We start from the raw sequence: 18492 nt of genomic DNA on the forward strand, positions 1-18492 counted from the left end.
CCTCCCTCCCTGCCTCCCTCCCTCCCTCCCTCCCTTCCTTCCTTCCTTCCTTCCTTTCCTTCCTTTCTCTCTTTCTTTCTTTTTTGAGACAGACTCACTCAGTCACCCAGGCTGGAGTACAGTGCCATATGATCATAGCTCGTTGCAGCCTCAACCTCCCTGGGCTCAAGTGGTCCTCCCAACTCAGCCTACTGAATAGCTGGGACTACAGACACATGCCACCACACCCTGCTAAGTTTTGTATTTTTTTATACAGACAGGGTTTTACTATGTTGCCCAGGCTGGTCTCAAACTCCTGGGCTTAAGCGATCTGCCTGCCTCAGCCTCCCAAAGTGCTGTGATTACAGGCGTGAGCCACCACACCCAGCCATATTATTATTTTATTCTGGGAAAAAATATCTTGAATTGCCTCTTTATTTATATCCCTGCTGTTCTTGGGAAACTATAAAGTAATCATTAACCTAAATGTGTTTTCATTCACTCACTCAGAACACAGACTATATGCAGGCGCCATACTAGGTAGTAGAGATATATATATAACAGTGAGGCAGAAACACTAAGGGCTCTTTTTGACAATGTAAATTATTATATATTGTTGACTTGAAGTCATTTCTGGAGACTTTTCTGATTGTCTTTGAAAGAAATATAAATATTTTATAAGTGGATAGTTTTAGATTTTATGGGGTCTCTCAATGGTTGTGGAGATAAGTGTTCTTTTCTTTGAGCAGTTGTTGGCTGGTGACAAATGGCTACCACTAAGAAGGCATACTTCTTAATCTTCACAGAGAGATTCTTTGTGAAGAAGATTTTTTCTTCACAGAGAAAAGAGAACTTGATGAGGCTGGGCAAAGGTTAACTGTGACTGTATTGCTGCTACACTAGTGGTTTATAGACTGAGTAATTCACACTTGGGTGAATGTATGATGCTATGTCACTATGATCTGATAGGTTTGTCTGGGTTGGGTCAGAAAACAAGTCCATCTTCATGGGCAGGGTTGGATTTATCCCTAAATGAAATGGACGATCTGACTGTCAATAATCCTATGAAGAAATAGATCCTGGATGGCATTGGACAAGGATAAGGAGAAATCTTTGTTCTCCTTCTGAACTTTATGAATATTTGGGGGCCTGAGTTTTGATAAAGGAAAACATTACTGGACATTCCTAGTGATTTGTGTAAACTTGCCAAAGCTACACAGAGATGAACCAGAAGCTAGGCAGAAAGATTTATGAGGATGAGCCTGGGGACACTAAGAGGGGCCACATCTAGTTGCAGCTGTAAATCGACATTTGTGATATAATTCCCTTCTGTTATCCTTAATATATCCTTATATATATCCTTGGATATATTAAGGATATCCAATATCCTTATTGGATATCCTTCTGTTATCCAATAAGAGCTTGTTAAAAGTTGCGTCTGTTTTTAGCTGTGTTGAAGGGACTTATAGGTCTGGTCCATGCTTGGGAAAGGAGAGATCAGCATTTCTTTTTGTCTAGGACAGAGTGATAACAGCAGTCAAAACAGCCAGATGAGAATGGATGTGCCCAGAAGAGATTTTGTGAAGGGCAATAGAGAACATAGTAGTGGATAAGGTTAGTATGGAAGGACATGAGCAACTTGTCCTAAGAAATTGTGAAACAGTATCCTAGGACTTGCCTAAATAATCGAAGGATGCTCTGAAAGACTCAGTTCTTGTGTGGGCAGGTAGGGGACTTAATAGTAGTTTGTGCATTAATGTATAGTCACAGGCTAAGATATGCTTTTATGTTAACGTTAAAATTAATAATTGTCTAGCCAGGCACGGTGGCTCATGCCTGTAATCGCAGCACTTCAGGAGGCCGAGGAGGGTGGATCACTTGAGGTCAGGAGTTCCAGACCAGTGTGGCCAACATGGAGAAACCCCGTCTCTACTAAAAATACAAAAATTAGCCTGGCATGATGGCAGGTGCCTGTAGTCCCAGCTAAGGGAGGGAGGCACGGGAATTGCTTGAACCCAGAAGGCAGAAGTTGCGGTGAGTTGAGATCATGCCACTGCACTCCAGCATGGGTGACAGAGTAAGACTCTGTCTCAAAAAAAAATTAATAATTGTCGCTGATCCCACCCTGATTTACTCCAAAGGGGAGTGAGCAATTAGCCTGGGATTAAAAATGCGCCATGCTGCAACAAGGATTCCATTTTCAAAACCTTAAGAAAAAAAAGTGCCATGAATGCATAATTGGACACAGCGTCAGCTATCCAGAGAAAAAATATGAATTAAGGAAAAACAGGAAAAAATACATCATATATTTTCAACTTATGGGCAACTCAAATATATCTGAATATGAATAAATTTTTCAGCATTTGAATTCAGAATACTAAACATGAAAAAAATCCGACTGGATTGAGTGTATTTTCAGATATACTAGATGAGTATATTTTCCATAACATATAGACGGGTATCAAATCCTTATAAAATAGACTGTATTAATAAATCTACATACTTGATTCTTTTTCCTCAGTTGCTCTTTCTCTCTCCTCTTCCCTTATTTCATCTTCTGCATTGAGTAAGTCTAACACAAGATCACTGACGAGTCTATAATTGTCTCCAGTTGCTAGGATTTTTCTCTGAACTGTGTGTTTTACCAGGCTTCTACTAAAGCCCATTTCCACGGCAGCATTAACCACAGGAGTATTCATCATGATTGCGTCTTCTGAATGGTCTTCTCCAGGTTCAAAATGAATAACTATATGGAACAAGAATTTAACACATATTAGGATAGCCTGTATATTTCTTAAAAATTAAAATTTTAATTGAAATAAAAAATTATAAGTTTTACAATATTAAAAATGTAAAACCAACAAAATGTATAGGCATTATTTTGTATGAACATTGTCAAATTTAAAGTGATATACACGTTCAGTCATCAAAATAATAACATGGAACATTTTACTTAGATGCAAAATACATATTACCTGTCGTAACTGGATATACATATGTGAGCAGGAGAAGGAAACAGAATGGCAGGGATTACTTCCCATTAGAATTGAGATTCTTTTTCCCTATGTTGAATGAACAAATGAGCTTTCAATCAAGAATAATTCACATATTTTTTCAGAGAGGCTCTTATTATATAATATTGCTTCCTTGGAGTTCATTCTCAAGAGTGTAATCAGAGTGACTTTTTAAAAACACAAATCTGATTGCATCACACTTCTTAAATTCCATCAACAATTCCATTGCTCTTAGGATAAAATCCAAAATATAAATGGCTTACAAAGTCTCATACAATCTGAACCCTGTTTAGCTCTTCAGCCTCATCCCTTGCCACTGTATCATTCGCATGCTGCACTCTAGCCCAGGAGTCACAAACTGATGACTCTGGTGTCAAATTCTGCCTGTAGTGTTGACCACTTATACAGCTGGCCTGCTTCACTCATTTGTCTATGAGCAACTCCTATTTCTGGCCATATAGAATTTTGTTCAGTTATTCAAAGGTGCCTATTCTCCTTTGTCACTTTGGTCTTTCATATGCTGTTCCCTCTGCCTGGAATACTCTTTTCTTCCATTTGTCACTCAGTTAACTCCTACTCTTCCCTTGGATTTTCTGCTAAGACAAATACTTCCTCTGGAAAGCCTTTTCTGACCCTCCAAGTCTGGGTTAATTGTCCTATATGCACTCTCATATTACACTTTACTTTTGTTGCCATATCCCTTTCTCCTGTCTGTGTATTTCTCTGTATCTCATAGATACATGAGACCAGGAGTTACGTTTATCCTGTTCTCTATTTTTTCCTCAGAAGAGGAGATACACAATAAATATATATTGAATTGAATTGAACATGAGATAATGGAGTAGAGGAGCTTGTACAAATGTTAGCTCTATTGCATATTAGGTTTAAGGTGAATTGAATTGAATTGAACATGAGATAATGGAGTAGAGGAGCTTATACAAATGTTAGCTCTATTGCATTTTAGGTTTAAGGTGATGTACAAGTCATTTAACTTTTCTGAGCCTCAGGATCCCTATTTAAAAAGGGGACTAACATGTTCTAACCTTTCCCTTTCACAGAAAGAATATGTGAGCAATCTAATATCATAGTACATCTGTTCTCACACTGGCCCAAGAACAAGGGTTAGGCTGGATGTATGTAGTTTGTTAAAACTATACATGCCTGAGCCCCATCCTTTAGATACTCAGATTTAATTCAGTAGGTCTGAAGTAGAAACTGGAAATCTGTCATATTTTTTAAAGTTCTCCAGGCAACTCTGATATGCACTGAAGTTTGGGAAATACCAACACAGTATATTTGAAAATGCATTCATTGTAAATTATAAATCAATATAAAGGTACATTACTGTTATCAACTTTCAATCTTAACAGTACCAAATGACTCTATTTAAATGCATTCATTATTATCCTTGTACTTACTTGATGACTCTGCATTTTCATCTTCTGGGCTGTCTGATGTAGATAGCAGCTGCAGAAAAAAAATATATATATATAAAAATTAAAATATAAATCTTATCTTACCCAGTGCAATGAAAATGACCCAACAGATATATTTTATTCAATTTATTGCAAACTACTCGCTTACTAGCAAAATAATTTTTTAACCAAAAGCAATATTTCATTTATATTTGATAGTTATTCCCTAGGCCATAAACTAATAGAGTTTCAGTGTGTGTATATAATAACAAATAAAACCCATTTTCATTAAGGCAGGAAAAGGACTATACCTTTTCAATAATCCATGTGACAATCAATTTTTCTTTCATCCACAGGTCTTACCTACCCTGGGTCGTTCTTTGGGATAAGTTGGACCCTATATCAGTTTCATTGCTCATGGCTGGAACGGGATTGACCATCCAACTATTAAGTAAGTTATTTGCTTTCCCAAGAGGGTTGGAAAAAGCCATAAAATTCTCTTTCTCAGATCTTTCGAAGGAAAATTTATATAGTAAAACTGTTAAATGCTACTATCCCAGTCATTTTTTTTCTCAAACAGTTTAATTTATTGCAACTTGATTGAAAAAATGCTTAAAGAGAAACATCACAAGTGTCATTATCAGGAGACCACCATTTATGAATCTATTTTTCTCTAAAGAATAATACTTTCTAAGATCATGTCAGGTTTGATAAGAAAAAGAAAAGGTATTTCTAAAACAACTGTTGTCTTTTCATTAAAATAGCACTCTCTCTAATTATCAGAAAGTAATTTCTCTGATGGCAACCAATATTTAAAAAAAGAACTTTCCCTACCTACCTGTTCAAGTAGATGAGGGTAACTGGCTTGAACTTGACAGATGAACTCCTGTCCTTTAATTCTTATCAAGTACTCACACCTAAAATGTAAAGAAAATAAAGTTTGAGGGATTATTTATACCAGTGAAATGAAAATGTAATAAATAAATTTCTCATCTCTAGGTGTTTATTCCATTTCAAATCTGGTTGTTTGCCCCAAATCACAGAATCATTTAAGATCATTTATTCTAAACTTAATGTTACAAGAATAAATAAATCCTAGCTCACTGGGAACTGATTCTATTGTATTGCTTTCAAGAAAAAATTTTTTTCTAAAACCAATCCGTAAGTATCCTATGATAGGATCCAAATTTTTTGTGTGAATTTTTAATTGTTTTGTAAGATGCTTCTAACGACGGTTAACATTTTTCATACAGGTTGAATGTCTTACAAAATTAATATTTTATATTTGCCAAGAAATATTATGCTTCCGCTTTTTTTTTTTTTTTTTTTTTTTAGACAGAGTCTCACTCTGTCACTCGGGCTGGAGTGCAGTGGGATGATCTCGGTTCACTGTATTATTATTATTATTATTATTTTTTTTGAGACGGAGTCTCGCTCTGTCGCCCAGGCTGGAGTGCAGTGGCCGGATCTCAGCTCACTGCAAGCTCCGCCTCCCGGGTTCACGCCATTCTCCTGCCTCAGCCTCCCGAGTAGCTGGGACTACAGGCGCCCGCCACCTCGCCCGGCTAGTTTTTTGTATTTTTTAGTAGAGACGGGGTTTCACCGTGTTCGCCAGGATGGTCTCGATCTCCTGACCTCGTGATCCACCCGTCTCAGCCTCCCAAAGTGCTGGGATTACAGGCTTGAGCCACCGCGCCCGGCCTATCTCGGTTCACTGTAACCTCTGCCTCCCGGGTTCAAGTGATTCTCGTACCTCAGCCTCCAGTGTAGCTGGGATTGCAGGTGCCTGCCACCATGCCCGGCTAATTTTTGCATTTTTAGTGGAGATAGGGTTTTACCATGTTGCCACACTGGTCTCGAATTCCTGACCTCAAGCGATCCTCCTGTCTCAGCTTCCCAAAGTGCTGGGATTACAGGCATGAGCCACTGCACCCGACCACTTCAGCTAATTTTGAAAAGCACTAAATGTTTATCTTAATTTGGGCAGGACTAATCCAGCCATTTGTAGACTGGATATTTCAAATGAGTATAAACATACATATAATCAATTTACTCTTAATATATTGTGAAGTATAAATATTTCAAATGAGTATAAACATACATTTAATCACTTTACTATTCATTTAGCATATAGAGAATCGTCAGAGATATTGTAGTGAAAGGCAGATTGATATAAGCAAGAGGAAGGCGATTACTAGTAATCTACCAAGGCTCAAGTGGACAAGGGTCAGGAGCCTCTCAGTCTACTGAGGTCAAGTAAGGCCGTCTCTCCTCAGAGCTCTTAGCTACTCTCTTCAAGTCTTCTAAGATTCTTGAAAACACACTAATGTTGGCCGGGCGTGTTGCCTGGACAACATGGTGAAACCCCGTCTCTACTAAAAATACAAAAATTAGCTGGGCATGCTAGCGTGTATCTGTAGTCCCAGCTACTAGCAAGGCTGAGGCATGAGAATTGCTTGAACCCAAGCGGCGGAGGTTGCAGTGAGCTGAGATCACACCACTGCACTCCAATCTGGGCAACAGAGCCAGGCTTCATCTCAAAAAAAAAAAAAAAGAGAAAAAAAGTAATCAAAATAAGTTAAGATGCCACATTTATTAATCAATATTAACCCATTTCCCCATTTGGAAAAAAACAGTGCAGCTTGTTGCCAGTGCAGTATTCTCAGTGCAAATGGGAAACAGGTTGAATAATAGCAAAAGTTTTGACCATGAAAAAATGTAATTTTAGGCCACATGATTTAGATGAAAAAGGAGAATGTAAAAAAAGTCTTTTGAAGCTGATATTTTAGTTAGTACATTAAGTTTCTTACCTACATGATAAAAACCCACACTTGCAAGCTGATCCGGATTAATTAGAATGCTAGGCGGCCAGTTAAACAATCAAAAGGGTAACATATCACATTAAAATGCTGTGTGGCAATTAAAACACATGAGATGAGACTATACTTACCCTGATTTAGTATTGTAACTTGCCTGGCATTTCTAAACTCCTCTTTGTTCTTTTTATTGATTGTACTTATTTTCCAACATGCTCTATAACTTATTCAAGTTTTTATTAATTATCTGTTCTCTCCTGCTATAATACAAACTTAGGCGACCAAGGGTCTTTGTTTTGTTCAACTGATTTTATGCACCCAGAACAATGCCTGGCAATAGGTGATCAATTGTTATTGAATACTGAATGAATGGAAATATATCCAAGACATATGTTGACTGAAAAAACTTCAAAACTAAATAGAATATTTATGTAAAATTGTGTACATTTATTTCTATATGTATATTTATTTATTTCTATATGTATATGTATTTTATACATTTATTTCTATATGTCTGGAGCGATGTTCACTAAAATGGTAACCATGTTCATCCTTAGGTGGTAAGATTTCTGGACATTTTAATTTTCTTTCTCTGTACTTTTCTACAATGTGTGACTTTGTTTTTATAATGAGCATGTATTATTTAAATATATATATTCTTTAAAAGTTAAACAAAAATCCCCAAATATATTTCTTCATTAAGTCCATCAAAACTTTTTAAGTAAGTATTTTGCTAAGTAATCCATCCTAAAGTTATTCACAAATATATATTTGGGACGGAGTAAAGTAACAGCTGATTTAAGGTAAACACATATAAGCAATCTCATGATAATCACAAGAATTTGCAAAGAGAATTTCAAAACAATTACCTTGGAAACCACTTGGCATGTTCCACCCATGGATCATCTCCAGATTCCCAACACCTGAGTCCACCATCACAGCAAAAGCATTTGACATCATCACTGTTACCTAAAATTAATTTTGGACCAAAACATGAATACACATAATTTGCCCACTGAAATGTATAAAATGAAATGTATTTTTTTTTAATTAGCAGATTCAGTTTCTTACCCACATAATAAAAACCTGCACTTGCAAGCTGCTCAGGATTAACTAGAACACTAGAGGGCCAGTTAAAGAATGTTTTAAAGCGGGCTGCATGTGTCTGCATGCTCAGATTAGAAACTGTGTATCTCGAAGTGTCTTGAAGCTGATTTTCGATAAATGGGCATTTGGGAAAATGTCTCAGGTGTTCTGACATTGCATTATCCTTCGGTTCCCAATTGCTCAGTTTTCCACCACAGGCAAAGCAAGCCACTCTGTCTCCAGGTCCAACGTAGTAAAAGCCTGCTTTTGCCAGATCTGTTGGCGACAGAAAAGTCAATGGCCACGTCTGAAAAGTAAGTAATCTGGCTTTTTCATTATTCATTGCACAGTGGTAGGAACTTCTCATCAAGGCAGAAAAATCTTGATTTGCTCTGGAGTTTACAGGATTTGATGGAAAGCTTGAATAAGAGCCACTGAAATATCCACTGTTTTCTGTACCCGGAAGTAATGAATGTGTGGAACTTGTTACTGAAGAAGGAAAAGTAGGCTGAGAGGTAGCTTCTGAGTTGTTAACTGAATTTAGACTCTGAACGAATCTGCAGCTAGGATACAACTTTTTATGCTTTTCAACAGGACTGTCTCCTCTTTTCCAGTTATCTAGCATCAGGCCGCAACAGAAGCATTTGACCTTGTCATTCACACCAGTGTAATAGAAACCAGCGCGAGCAAGACTCCTTTCTGAGACAGGAACCCCAGCAGGAAAAGTGGAATACGTAGACATTCGGTACAGTTCACATGACAAGTCGTATTTCAGTTCAAACGTGTTGGCACTTTTCATCAAATTTGATAAGAATATGCTATTTTCTACTATGTTCATAATGAAATGAATGGTGAAGAAAAGGGACTAGCCTTTCTCTGGGGAGGTAGTTTTGTGCATGGCTTTGCTTTTATTAGTTTTAATACTAGGTTGAAAAGCCAAAATGAAAATTTTTTTATTATTTTATTTCTATGCATTTAGAGTTTCAACATGGAAAGATTCTAAATCCTATACTGATACATTTTAAGGAAGAAATACACAATTGCACCTTTGTATAATCTTTATACATACAATGTAAACATGATGCTACAGAGTAAGCTGTGCTGAAGATTAAAACCCTTCACAGAAGAGTAAAGTGTATTAGGCCATCAGGATGCCAGTTAATGGCAGTCATCTCCACAGACAGGTCAACTTCTCCAGGCTACTAGAATGTTTCAGTGGCATTCAATCAACCCGAAGATGTAATGTGTGACTCATGAAGCTTCTTTACATGATGGAAAGCTCTGCTCTCAAGTGTTTCACAGTAAAAATATTCAGAATATGTTTATTTTGCTTTTTGGAAATTGTGAAATTTAGTAGCCAGGAAAAAAAGCATAACACCTATCTCAAAGGAAGAAAAGAATACATTACCATATTTCACTGATTCTAAGATGGCTATTTTAAAACTTCTGTTATCAAGAAGTGCATTATAATTAATGGCATATCATATTTTAATTAGCAGCACTTTTATTTCTTAGAGGTACATACAATAATGGTATGATTTACAATTGAAGACATTTTGAATTCAATGAAATATGGTATATCCCAAATTTTCTCCAATTAGTCATATTTTCTTTCTACAGTCCTTCTAATAAGGAGAACAAAACAATCTAAAATTTCTCTCCAAATAAAGAGCTTTACTAATAACAAGACTGGCTAACACATCTGAAAATCTGGTTTCAATATTTATTAAATAATAGTTATTTCCCATGGATCATCAGGAATATAATTGCTTAAGCATAATGATACTATTAGATCTTATGCAATTAAATATTCTATTTAAAATAAATCATCAGAGATTAATGTGTTTGTTCATTTGGTCTTTTGGACTCAGCTTCATGCTGTTGAAGTAACTTAATGTTTACATTTTTTTATTCTCAGAGTATACTTGGCTAGAACACCAAAATGTCCTCTGTAATTATGGTAGACAACAGGTGCTGCAAAAAGAGACTCTACCGAAACTACCAATAACAAAACTGAACTTCATTGCTCTATTCAGGTTACTTTTGGAAAAACAGAATCATGATATATATTTCATTCCCTTGGTTAAAAATTTTCTTAAGATAATTTAGATATGGCTGTAAAATAAGACCTTTCAAAGATTTTTTTAAAAAAAATTTGTCTCCCTCCAAGAACTAACACTGTAGAGTTATTCAACTTATCACCTACTGAAAACATTTTGAACTTTTGTTTTCTCTATGTTTCTGAAGCCAACATCAAATCTACTCTGATAATAGTGGATTTATTTTTTAAAACAGTCAAAAGTTACCAAATGCCATCTATAGGCTAAGATGGATAAACAAATGGCATCAATGTAGTTTTGGTCAGAAATTATTTCATGGATAGCATACCTTGAACCAGAATTTATTGTGACAAAAAATAAATAAATAAATTTACCATTTCAACAGCGAGACCTTGTCAAAATTCAGAATTTCTCAATTATGACTTACTAGCCATTAGTAAAGAGGTTCTGAGTCAATAATACTAGCAATGACCAATAAGAAAGTCATTGTGGCTTTTTTTTTTTTTTTTTTCCACCAGTGATTTGCAAGCATGGTTTCCTGGATCTCAGAGATGTTGGACTTTTTGACTGCAGACTTCAATGCTTTGTTTCCAGGTGGCAGGAGAACCATCACATCTCATTACTGATAATTATTTCCCTCAAAGGTAAGTAATTATATCTAACTTCAATATTCCTTTCCCTGGCCAAAAATTTTACACATTGTCATAAAAATCTTCTTTGTATTCATCACTGTCTTTATATCATTTTTCTTTCTAAATTTCTTCATTTCCTAAGATGTAGCCTTCAACCATCACTCTCATCCTCATCATTCTCAGAGATAACAGCCCACTTAAACACACTTTTGGACTTTTAAAATATCAATGGCCTTGTAAATAACTGGATAATTTCTTGACCAATCATCACATTTATCTTTTTACTTCCCCTAAATTTGTTGTACCTATCAAAAAGCTTTGTTCTTGATTTTTCTTTGTCACTGTAGAAGTATTTTAATGTGTCAAAGCTTTCATCTGCATATTTCTTTGGTTTGCAGAGGATTTATTATTAGCTTTTTGTTCAACGTAACTGTCACTCATTTTAAAATCTTTCCCAAACACAAGTACTATTTCTATTCTCCATAATGGGAGAATATGCCAGTAGGAGATTGCCTGCCCAACTCTGAAAATAATGCTTTAACAATATGCCCCAGCTAGAATCACTTCTCCTTTACTTCCACAAATCAAATTCAAAACCAAACTCATTATAGTTATACCTTATATAACTTGATCATGTTTATAAAATTAGCATTCTTTGTATAGGAAAACACCAGTTAACTACTTAATTCGTTTACCCATGCACAAAACTACCTCCCGAGATTAGACTAAGTCCCTTTAAGGATTTTAGGTCTCCATTTTGAGATGTTTTGATTTATAGAAGAAACTGAAAAAAAAAATCTAGAAGAAGTTGTTTTCCTCCTTTGTAAACCTGTTCAGAAACAAACAAACAAAAAGACAGTTTTAAAAGTCAAACAATTCATAGATGGAACACAATGACTTTTAAAAAAACATTTTCTCCAAAATAGAGCACTAGTAATTACTGATCGTTTACCATGTATCAGGTGCTTTACTAGTCACTGTAGAGGCCAAAAAGAGATAAAAAAAACAGAGGTCTCTGCCTGGTGCAGTGGCTCACGCCTGTAATCCCAGCACTTTGGGAGGCCAAGGCAGGTGGATCACTTGTGGTCAGGAGTTCGAAACCAGCCTAGCCAACATGGTGAAACCCCATCTCTACTAAAAATACAAAAATTAGCTGGGTGTGGTGGTGCATGCCTGTAATCCCAGCTACTCAGGAGGTTGAGGCAGGAGAATCGTTTGAGCCTGGAAGGTGGAGGTGGCAGTGGGCCGAAATAGCACCACTGCACTCCAGCCTGGGTGACACAGCAAGACTCTGTCTCAAAAATAAAATAAAATAAAATAAAATAAAATAAAACCCAGAGGTTTCAAACTGGAAGACATACTATGTTTGGCTTACATAGAATTGCATTGTAGTACTTTACTAATTTTTTATTTTTATTTTGAAATTTATTTATACTTAGAGAAAACTTACCAAAATGACACAGTTTCTGCATACTCTGCACTTAGCTTCCCCAAAGCTAACATCTTACCTAATTACATTGCAATTAAAGAAACCAGAAAATTCACATTGTACCATGCTGTGGATTAATCTGCATGCCTCATTTGAATTTAATCCAGTTTCCAAATCCATTTTCTTCTTGGACCACAGTATTTTTAAATCTTACCGTTAATTGCTAACATTTTTAAATGTAAGAGACTTCCCATCACATTCTAGATTCCAAGATTCTCTTGGAAAATCAAAAGATCTAGCAACACTGGGTCTATAGTCCTGCAGGGCAGCAATCAGCTAGAGCTGAGCAGCAGCTGTGCCCTTTAGAGAGGGAACGTGTTCTCTTTGATTCCCTGATACTGGGACTGACTGTTCTGGTAGTCTCTGCTAACAATAACAGTCTAGCAATAACAGACTGTTGCCATTTGTCATTGAACGCACACTATTGTTTTTCTTACAGCAGAATTATGAGGAAAGTGAAATCAGTGTAACACGTGTCTATCAAAAGTAACAAAAATGAAAAGTAGAAGAAGGACATATGTTTTCAGGAAAATAGGAGAACTTTTGTCTTTGTGGAAAGGAAGGATATTCCTTCATATCAAATATGCAAACAGAGTATGCTTTCATTTAAAAGAAACATCCCACAAATTCTCATGCCATGGCTCACACGGGCAATTCCAGCACTTTGGGAGGCCGAGGTAGACGGATTGCTTGAGCCCAGGAGTTTGAGACCAGCCTTAAACTGGGTGACTTGGCAAAACCCCATCTCTACAAAAATACCTCAAAAATTAGCCAGACATGGTGGCACATGCCTGTGGTCCCAGCTACTTGGGAGGCTGAGACTGGAGGTTCACTTGAGCCCATGAGGCAGGGGTTGCAGTGTGAGACTGCATCACTGCACTCCAGCCTGGGTGACAGAGCAAAACCCTGTCTCAAAAAATAAAAATAAAAATAAAGGAAAGAAAGAAAGAAAAAAGAAAAGAAAAGAGAGAGAGGGACTCAGAGTTTTCTCATTTATATCACCTCCATTTGAGTTTGCAAACCCCTTACACAAATCTTATAGTAAAGAAGCTTTAGGTCAGGCATGGTGGCTCACGCCTGTAATCCCAGCACTTTGGGAGGCCAGGGCAAGCAGATGACTTGAGATCAGGAGTTCGAGACCAGGCTGGCCAACATGGTGAAACCCTGTCTCTACTAAAAATACAAAAAAAATTCATCAGGCCTGGTGGCACGCACCTGTAGTTCCAGCTACTCAGGAGACTGAGGTAGGAGAATCACTTGAACCCAGAAGGTGGAAGCTGCAGTGAGCCAAGATCACGCCACTGCACTCCAGCAAGGTATATATTTCTGGAAATTTAGGCAACAAATATACAATAAATATACAAAAATACACCAAGATGTCAACCCCAGATCACTTCAGCCTCTGTCCTAACCATTTCCAACACCTAGATGCAACCCTGCAGACTGGGACCAGCATCACTTAAGACTCCTTTGCCACCCCTTAGCAATTCCTTTTCGCCCCGCTTAGCCCCCTAGCCCACTGCCCTTTGCACCCTTCTAAACCCTCAACACCTTCCTCAGATTTCTCCACTGCACTCCATCTCATTTTCAGTCCATTGCTTTGCCTTCTATTTCTCAAAGAAAAGAAATATCATTGAGCAGGAACCCTCTCACATTCTCATATCCAAGCCTTTTTGGCTCACAACCTACTTGCTGCCTCAGTTAAAGACTTGCCCCCTTATGGGATCCTAAACTCTCCTAGTGCCTTAGAAATCTTATTCTTAATCCCATTTCCCTCATTGCTTCAACTCTCATTCCTCTCACTCTCGACTGGCCCTTTTCCTTCCACATAACAACCATGCTCAAATCTATCGCAACTTTCAAATGAAAGAAATTTTTAAAATTCTCTTTCGGCCAGGTGCAGTGGCTCATGCCTGTAATCCCAGCACTTCAGGAGGCTGAGGCGGATGGATCACAAGGTCAGGAGATCTCAAGGCCATCCTGGCTAACATGGTGAAACCCCATCTCTACTAAAAAGAAATACAAAAAATTAACCAGGCGTGGTGGCATGCACCTTTAGTACCAGCTACTTGGGAGGCTGAGGAAGGAGAATCGCTTGAACCCAGGAGGCAGAGGTTGCAGTGAGCTGAGACTGCGCAACTGTACTCCAGCCTGGGTGACACAGTGAGACTCTGTCTAAAAAACAAAAAAAATCCCCTTTCCCACTTTCCACTCTAGCAACTACCCTATATCGCCCCTTCCCTTCATAGCCAAGCAAACTGGACATGTGTGTACAGTTAATGTCTCCATTTTCCCTCTCCCATTTACTCATTAAGTCAGCATCACTTAAAACTGCTCTCAGTATTAATAACACCAATGTTTTTTTTGCCAAAACAAATGGAAATGTTTGCATCTGACATTGGGGCACACTTCCTCTTAGAAATGTCCCATTCCCTGGGCTTCTCTGATGCCAAGCTCTTGGGATTCTTCTTTCATTTCTAGTGGTTCCTTCTCAGATTGGCTTAGTCCCGAACCTCTCCTCTTCTAACTCTTTCATTTAACCTACCAAGAAGGCAACCTCCCCAATCCCAGGGCTGTTGGGCATCCCTACCCTTTGGGCACGCAGCACATCCATTTCTATGACACTGGAGGGCAAGTGTGCCTTTTCTTTCTGCCTCCCCCTAGACAGTAAGCTATTTTAGAACCGCAGCTATTAATATGTTTCATCTCTGTACCTGCCCTCCCACTCATAGCATCTGCAGAGCTTGGCATATAGGGTAGACACGAAGACTTCCCGTTGAAGAAATAAATGTTAGCAAATGTGACTGAGCCCCGAGTGACCACAGTACTTCTATCAATTTTATATTAATGACCACAGAGTCTGCTCAGTGATTGATTAGGATCAGGCTTTTGGAGTCAGACATCTGGGGTGCTCAGTACCAAGCAGCTCGGTAACCAGAAGCATGACCTTGCGCAAGTAAATCTCCAAGAGCCTCAGTTTCCACATTGTCAAATGGAGACAATTATGGTAACTGTTCCTTAAGATTATGATAATTAAACTTGAAAAATACATGTAAATTCGTCAGAGAGAAACCTAGCATATAGCAGGTAGCAGTACTTAGTGTTAGCAATAAATAATAGCAAATAAAGTCAATAGTTAATATTATTGTTATGTTAGCATCAGGTACATGCCTTCGACAATGTATTGATCAGAGTAAGAGCACTACTGGGTTTCCATGCTGATCACCAGGAAGACAACCAAAAACTGCTGTCTTCCTACCACTGCTTGGAAACATGCCTCCATTTGCTCATTAAACATTTTACTTCTTTCCTGTGCCAGAGCTCTGTGTTAGGCTCTGTCCTGAAATTTATTTGGCACCTGCAAAGGCCCAGTGATAACTCTTGGCAACTGAATCAAAATGACACAGCTGCACAATTCCACTGGCTCACTCCAAACGGAAACTAGAAATTGACCACCTGAAACCTATCTAGAGCCTGCCTTTGGGCCCTGGTGTTTGATAACTGCGCCCCACCCACTGACTCTCAACCTTTGCAGCGCCCCGGGCTCTAGCCCTGAGCACCCCTCGGCCACCCGCTGGTACACCTCGTACCCCAGGGGAGGCGCGCGCGCGCACACACACACACACACAAACACACACGCACACACACACACACGCACACTGCAGCCTTCCTCGCCCACCTGCTGCCCGCACACACACACACACACACGCACACACCAGCCTTCCTCGCCCACCTGCTGCCCAGAGGCCGACGACGCATGCACCAGCAAGGACAAGCCCAGTCTTTTCAAGCGACACCTGTTGCCCGGCCTGTTCCGTGCGGAGGGCGCGAGTCTCACGCTGTCTTTTAAATGCGTCACCCAAATCCCCACCCCTACCCGTAGCGGGCGTTCCGCACTCCTCCCAGTGGTTTGCATGTGCACTGGTGCTTTCCTTTTAGGACTTAGGGGAACTCCAGGGGTAATAACCACACACACTTCCTCTTAATCAGTGGCCTGGCAAACCCGCTCGGGGATTTCCATAACCCAAAAGCATGACTCTTAACCGTGGCCTGTCTGCGCGGCATTTACTGAAAGACATTTGCTTCATTGCTCGTGGGCCAGAGGAAATCTTGATAACCCATACAGAGAGGACGGTCATTGCTCAGCCTGCCTGGAAAAGGTCAATATGCCCTGTTCACCCTCCATCCGCCATACACTTTACACGTAAAAGGTTCGGTTTTCAATCTTTTACTGTAGCTGCAGAAGTCCAGCATTTAAAAAAAAAAATCGAAACTTTGTGAAATCTTTGTTTATTTTACTTTTGTTCTGATCAAGAAAGTAAGAGGTGAAAGGAAATGTAGGGGTATGTGAAAAAAATCATGCAGTTCTCCTTTGCAGTTTATTTTACCATTTTAAAGATTAAAATTGCTTTGTTAATTTTCTGTATTGAAATACTTTTTGTTTGGTTTGGTGAGTTTTGGGTTTTGTTTTTTTTTTAATAAGTAGGGTGGAGTTGGCTACTTAAAAAAATCCCTCCTTTATAGCCTTTGATTTCACAGGGCAGGTTTCTGAGTTGCAGTGCCATTCTCAGGCAAACCTGACATCTTTGAGTCTAACTGCACTGCCATATTTTCCTGAACGTTCTCTAAGTAGTAACTTTAAGCAACTTTATCTGAGAGCCATCCGTACCAGGGTAAGAGATGGATTTGGGAGAGCTCATCTGATTTTCTATCTTCCAGTAGATCAAAGACAATTACCAACCAGAGGCAGAGCCCATAAAGATTATTCATCATTCTGTGGAAACAGCATCCAGTGCATTCTGCACACAATGGACTGAGCTGAGGCATCTTCTGGTTTAGGTGGACTTGGCTGTCCATAGCAGCTGAAGTTCCAGTTGGAATTACTTCAGAAAGACTAAGTGTATTTATCATATGGAGACTTTAATCCACATTTGAGTCTGCTTCCATCAAGACTTTCTAAGCCATTTTCAACTCACTCCTGAGATTATGGAAAATAATTTGTGGGCCTTACACGTTTTTGATTATGTACTCACGAGAAGAATTTCGAAAAGCTCTGCATTCCCTTGCCCATTTTTAACTTAACGTTAAAACATAAAGCTCTTGTACATGTCAATAATCTACAAAATGTAAACATAGATATTTTTGGAAAAAATTGATAGAGCACTCTTTTAAATGTATTTGATGGATCCTAATACCATAGTAATTTGACATACATGATCATCCATGAAGCAATTATCAAGTCATCTTTAATAATTGAAAATATTTTATCATTGCCTTTTGCCATTGAACATTCCAACTCCCCTACAGAATGTTAATACATGTTTATACTGAACATCTTTTATGATCTGTCTGTCACATATCTCTGAAACAAATACATATTATAAATTGAAATGAAATAATTTTTTTTCTCATGGGATCATAAGGATCTAAGTGGTTAAAAAAAAAAAAAAAAAAGCCGGGCGCGGTGGCTCAAGCCTGTAATTCCCAGCACTTTGTGGAGGCCGAGACTGGCGGATCACAGAGGTCATGGAGATCAAGACCATCCTGCTAACACGGTGAAATCATCTCTAACTAAAAAATACAAAAAAAAATCTAGCCGGGCGAGGTGACGGGCGCCTGTAAGTCCCAGCTTACCTTGGGAGGCTGAGCAGGAGAATGGCATTAAACCCCGGGAGGCGGAGCTTGGCAGTGAGCTGAGATCCCAGCCACCTGCACTCCAGCCCTGGCGACAGAGCGAGACTACCATCTCAAAAAAAAAAAAAAAAAAAAATTCCTCTTTGGCCAGGCATGGTGGCTTACGCCTGTAATACCAGCACTTTGGGAGGCAAAGGTGGGTGGGTCATCTAAGGTCAGGAGTTCAAGACCAGCCTGGCCAACATGGTGAAACCCGTCTCTCCCAAAAATACAAAAATGAGCCAGGTGTAGTGGTGCACACCTGTAGTCCCAGCTACTTGAGAGGGTGAGGCATAAGAATCACTTGAACAGGGGAGGCAGTGGTTGC

The 18492-nt window shown here is 38.7% G+C and overlaps 1 protein-coding gene across 2 annotated transcripts in view; it reads right to left on the reverse strand.

The window, feature by feature from the left end:
- BIRC3 (baculoviral IAP repeat containing 3) overlaps nt 1–16393 on the reverse strand; it is a 20021-nt gene extending 3628 nt beyond the window's left edge. Inside the window, exons 1-6 of one of the 2 annotated variants that reach the window (XM_017850107.1) lie at nt 13707–13739; nt 8296–11831; nt 8094–8193; nt 5247–5325; nt 4412–4460; nt 2483–2725 (exon numbers count right to left, since the gene is read on the reverse strand). In XM_017850107.1, the coding sequence (XP_017705596.1) occupies nt 2483–2725; nt 4412–4460; nt 5247–5325; nt 8094–8193; nt 8296–9148 (1324 nt within the window). In that variant the 5' untranslated portion in view covers nt 9149–11831; nt 13707–13739. Of the gene's footprint in view, nt 1–2482; nt 2726–4411; nt 4461–5246; nt 5326–8093; nt 8194–8295; nt 11832–13706; nt 13740–16224 lie in introns of those variants that run through there. The other variant, XM_017850108.1, reaches the window with a different exon arrangement.
- Between the last annotated feature and the right edge of the window lie 2099 nt (nt 16394–18492).

This window comes from Rhinopithecus bieti, unplaced genomic scaffold, assembly GCF_001698545.2.
Source record: "Rhinopithecus bieti isolate Rb0 unplaced genomic scaffold, ASM169854v2 scaffold_33302, whole genome shotgun sequence".
Taxonomy (NCBI): Eukaryota; Metazoa; Chordata; class Mammalia; order Primates; family Cercopithecidae; genus Rhinopithecus; species Rhinopithecus bieti.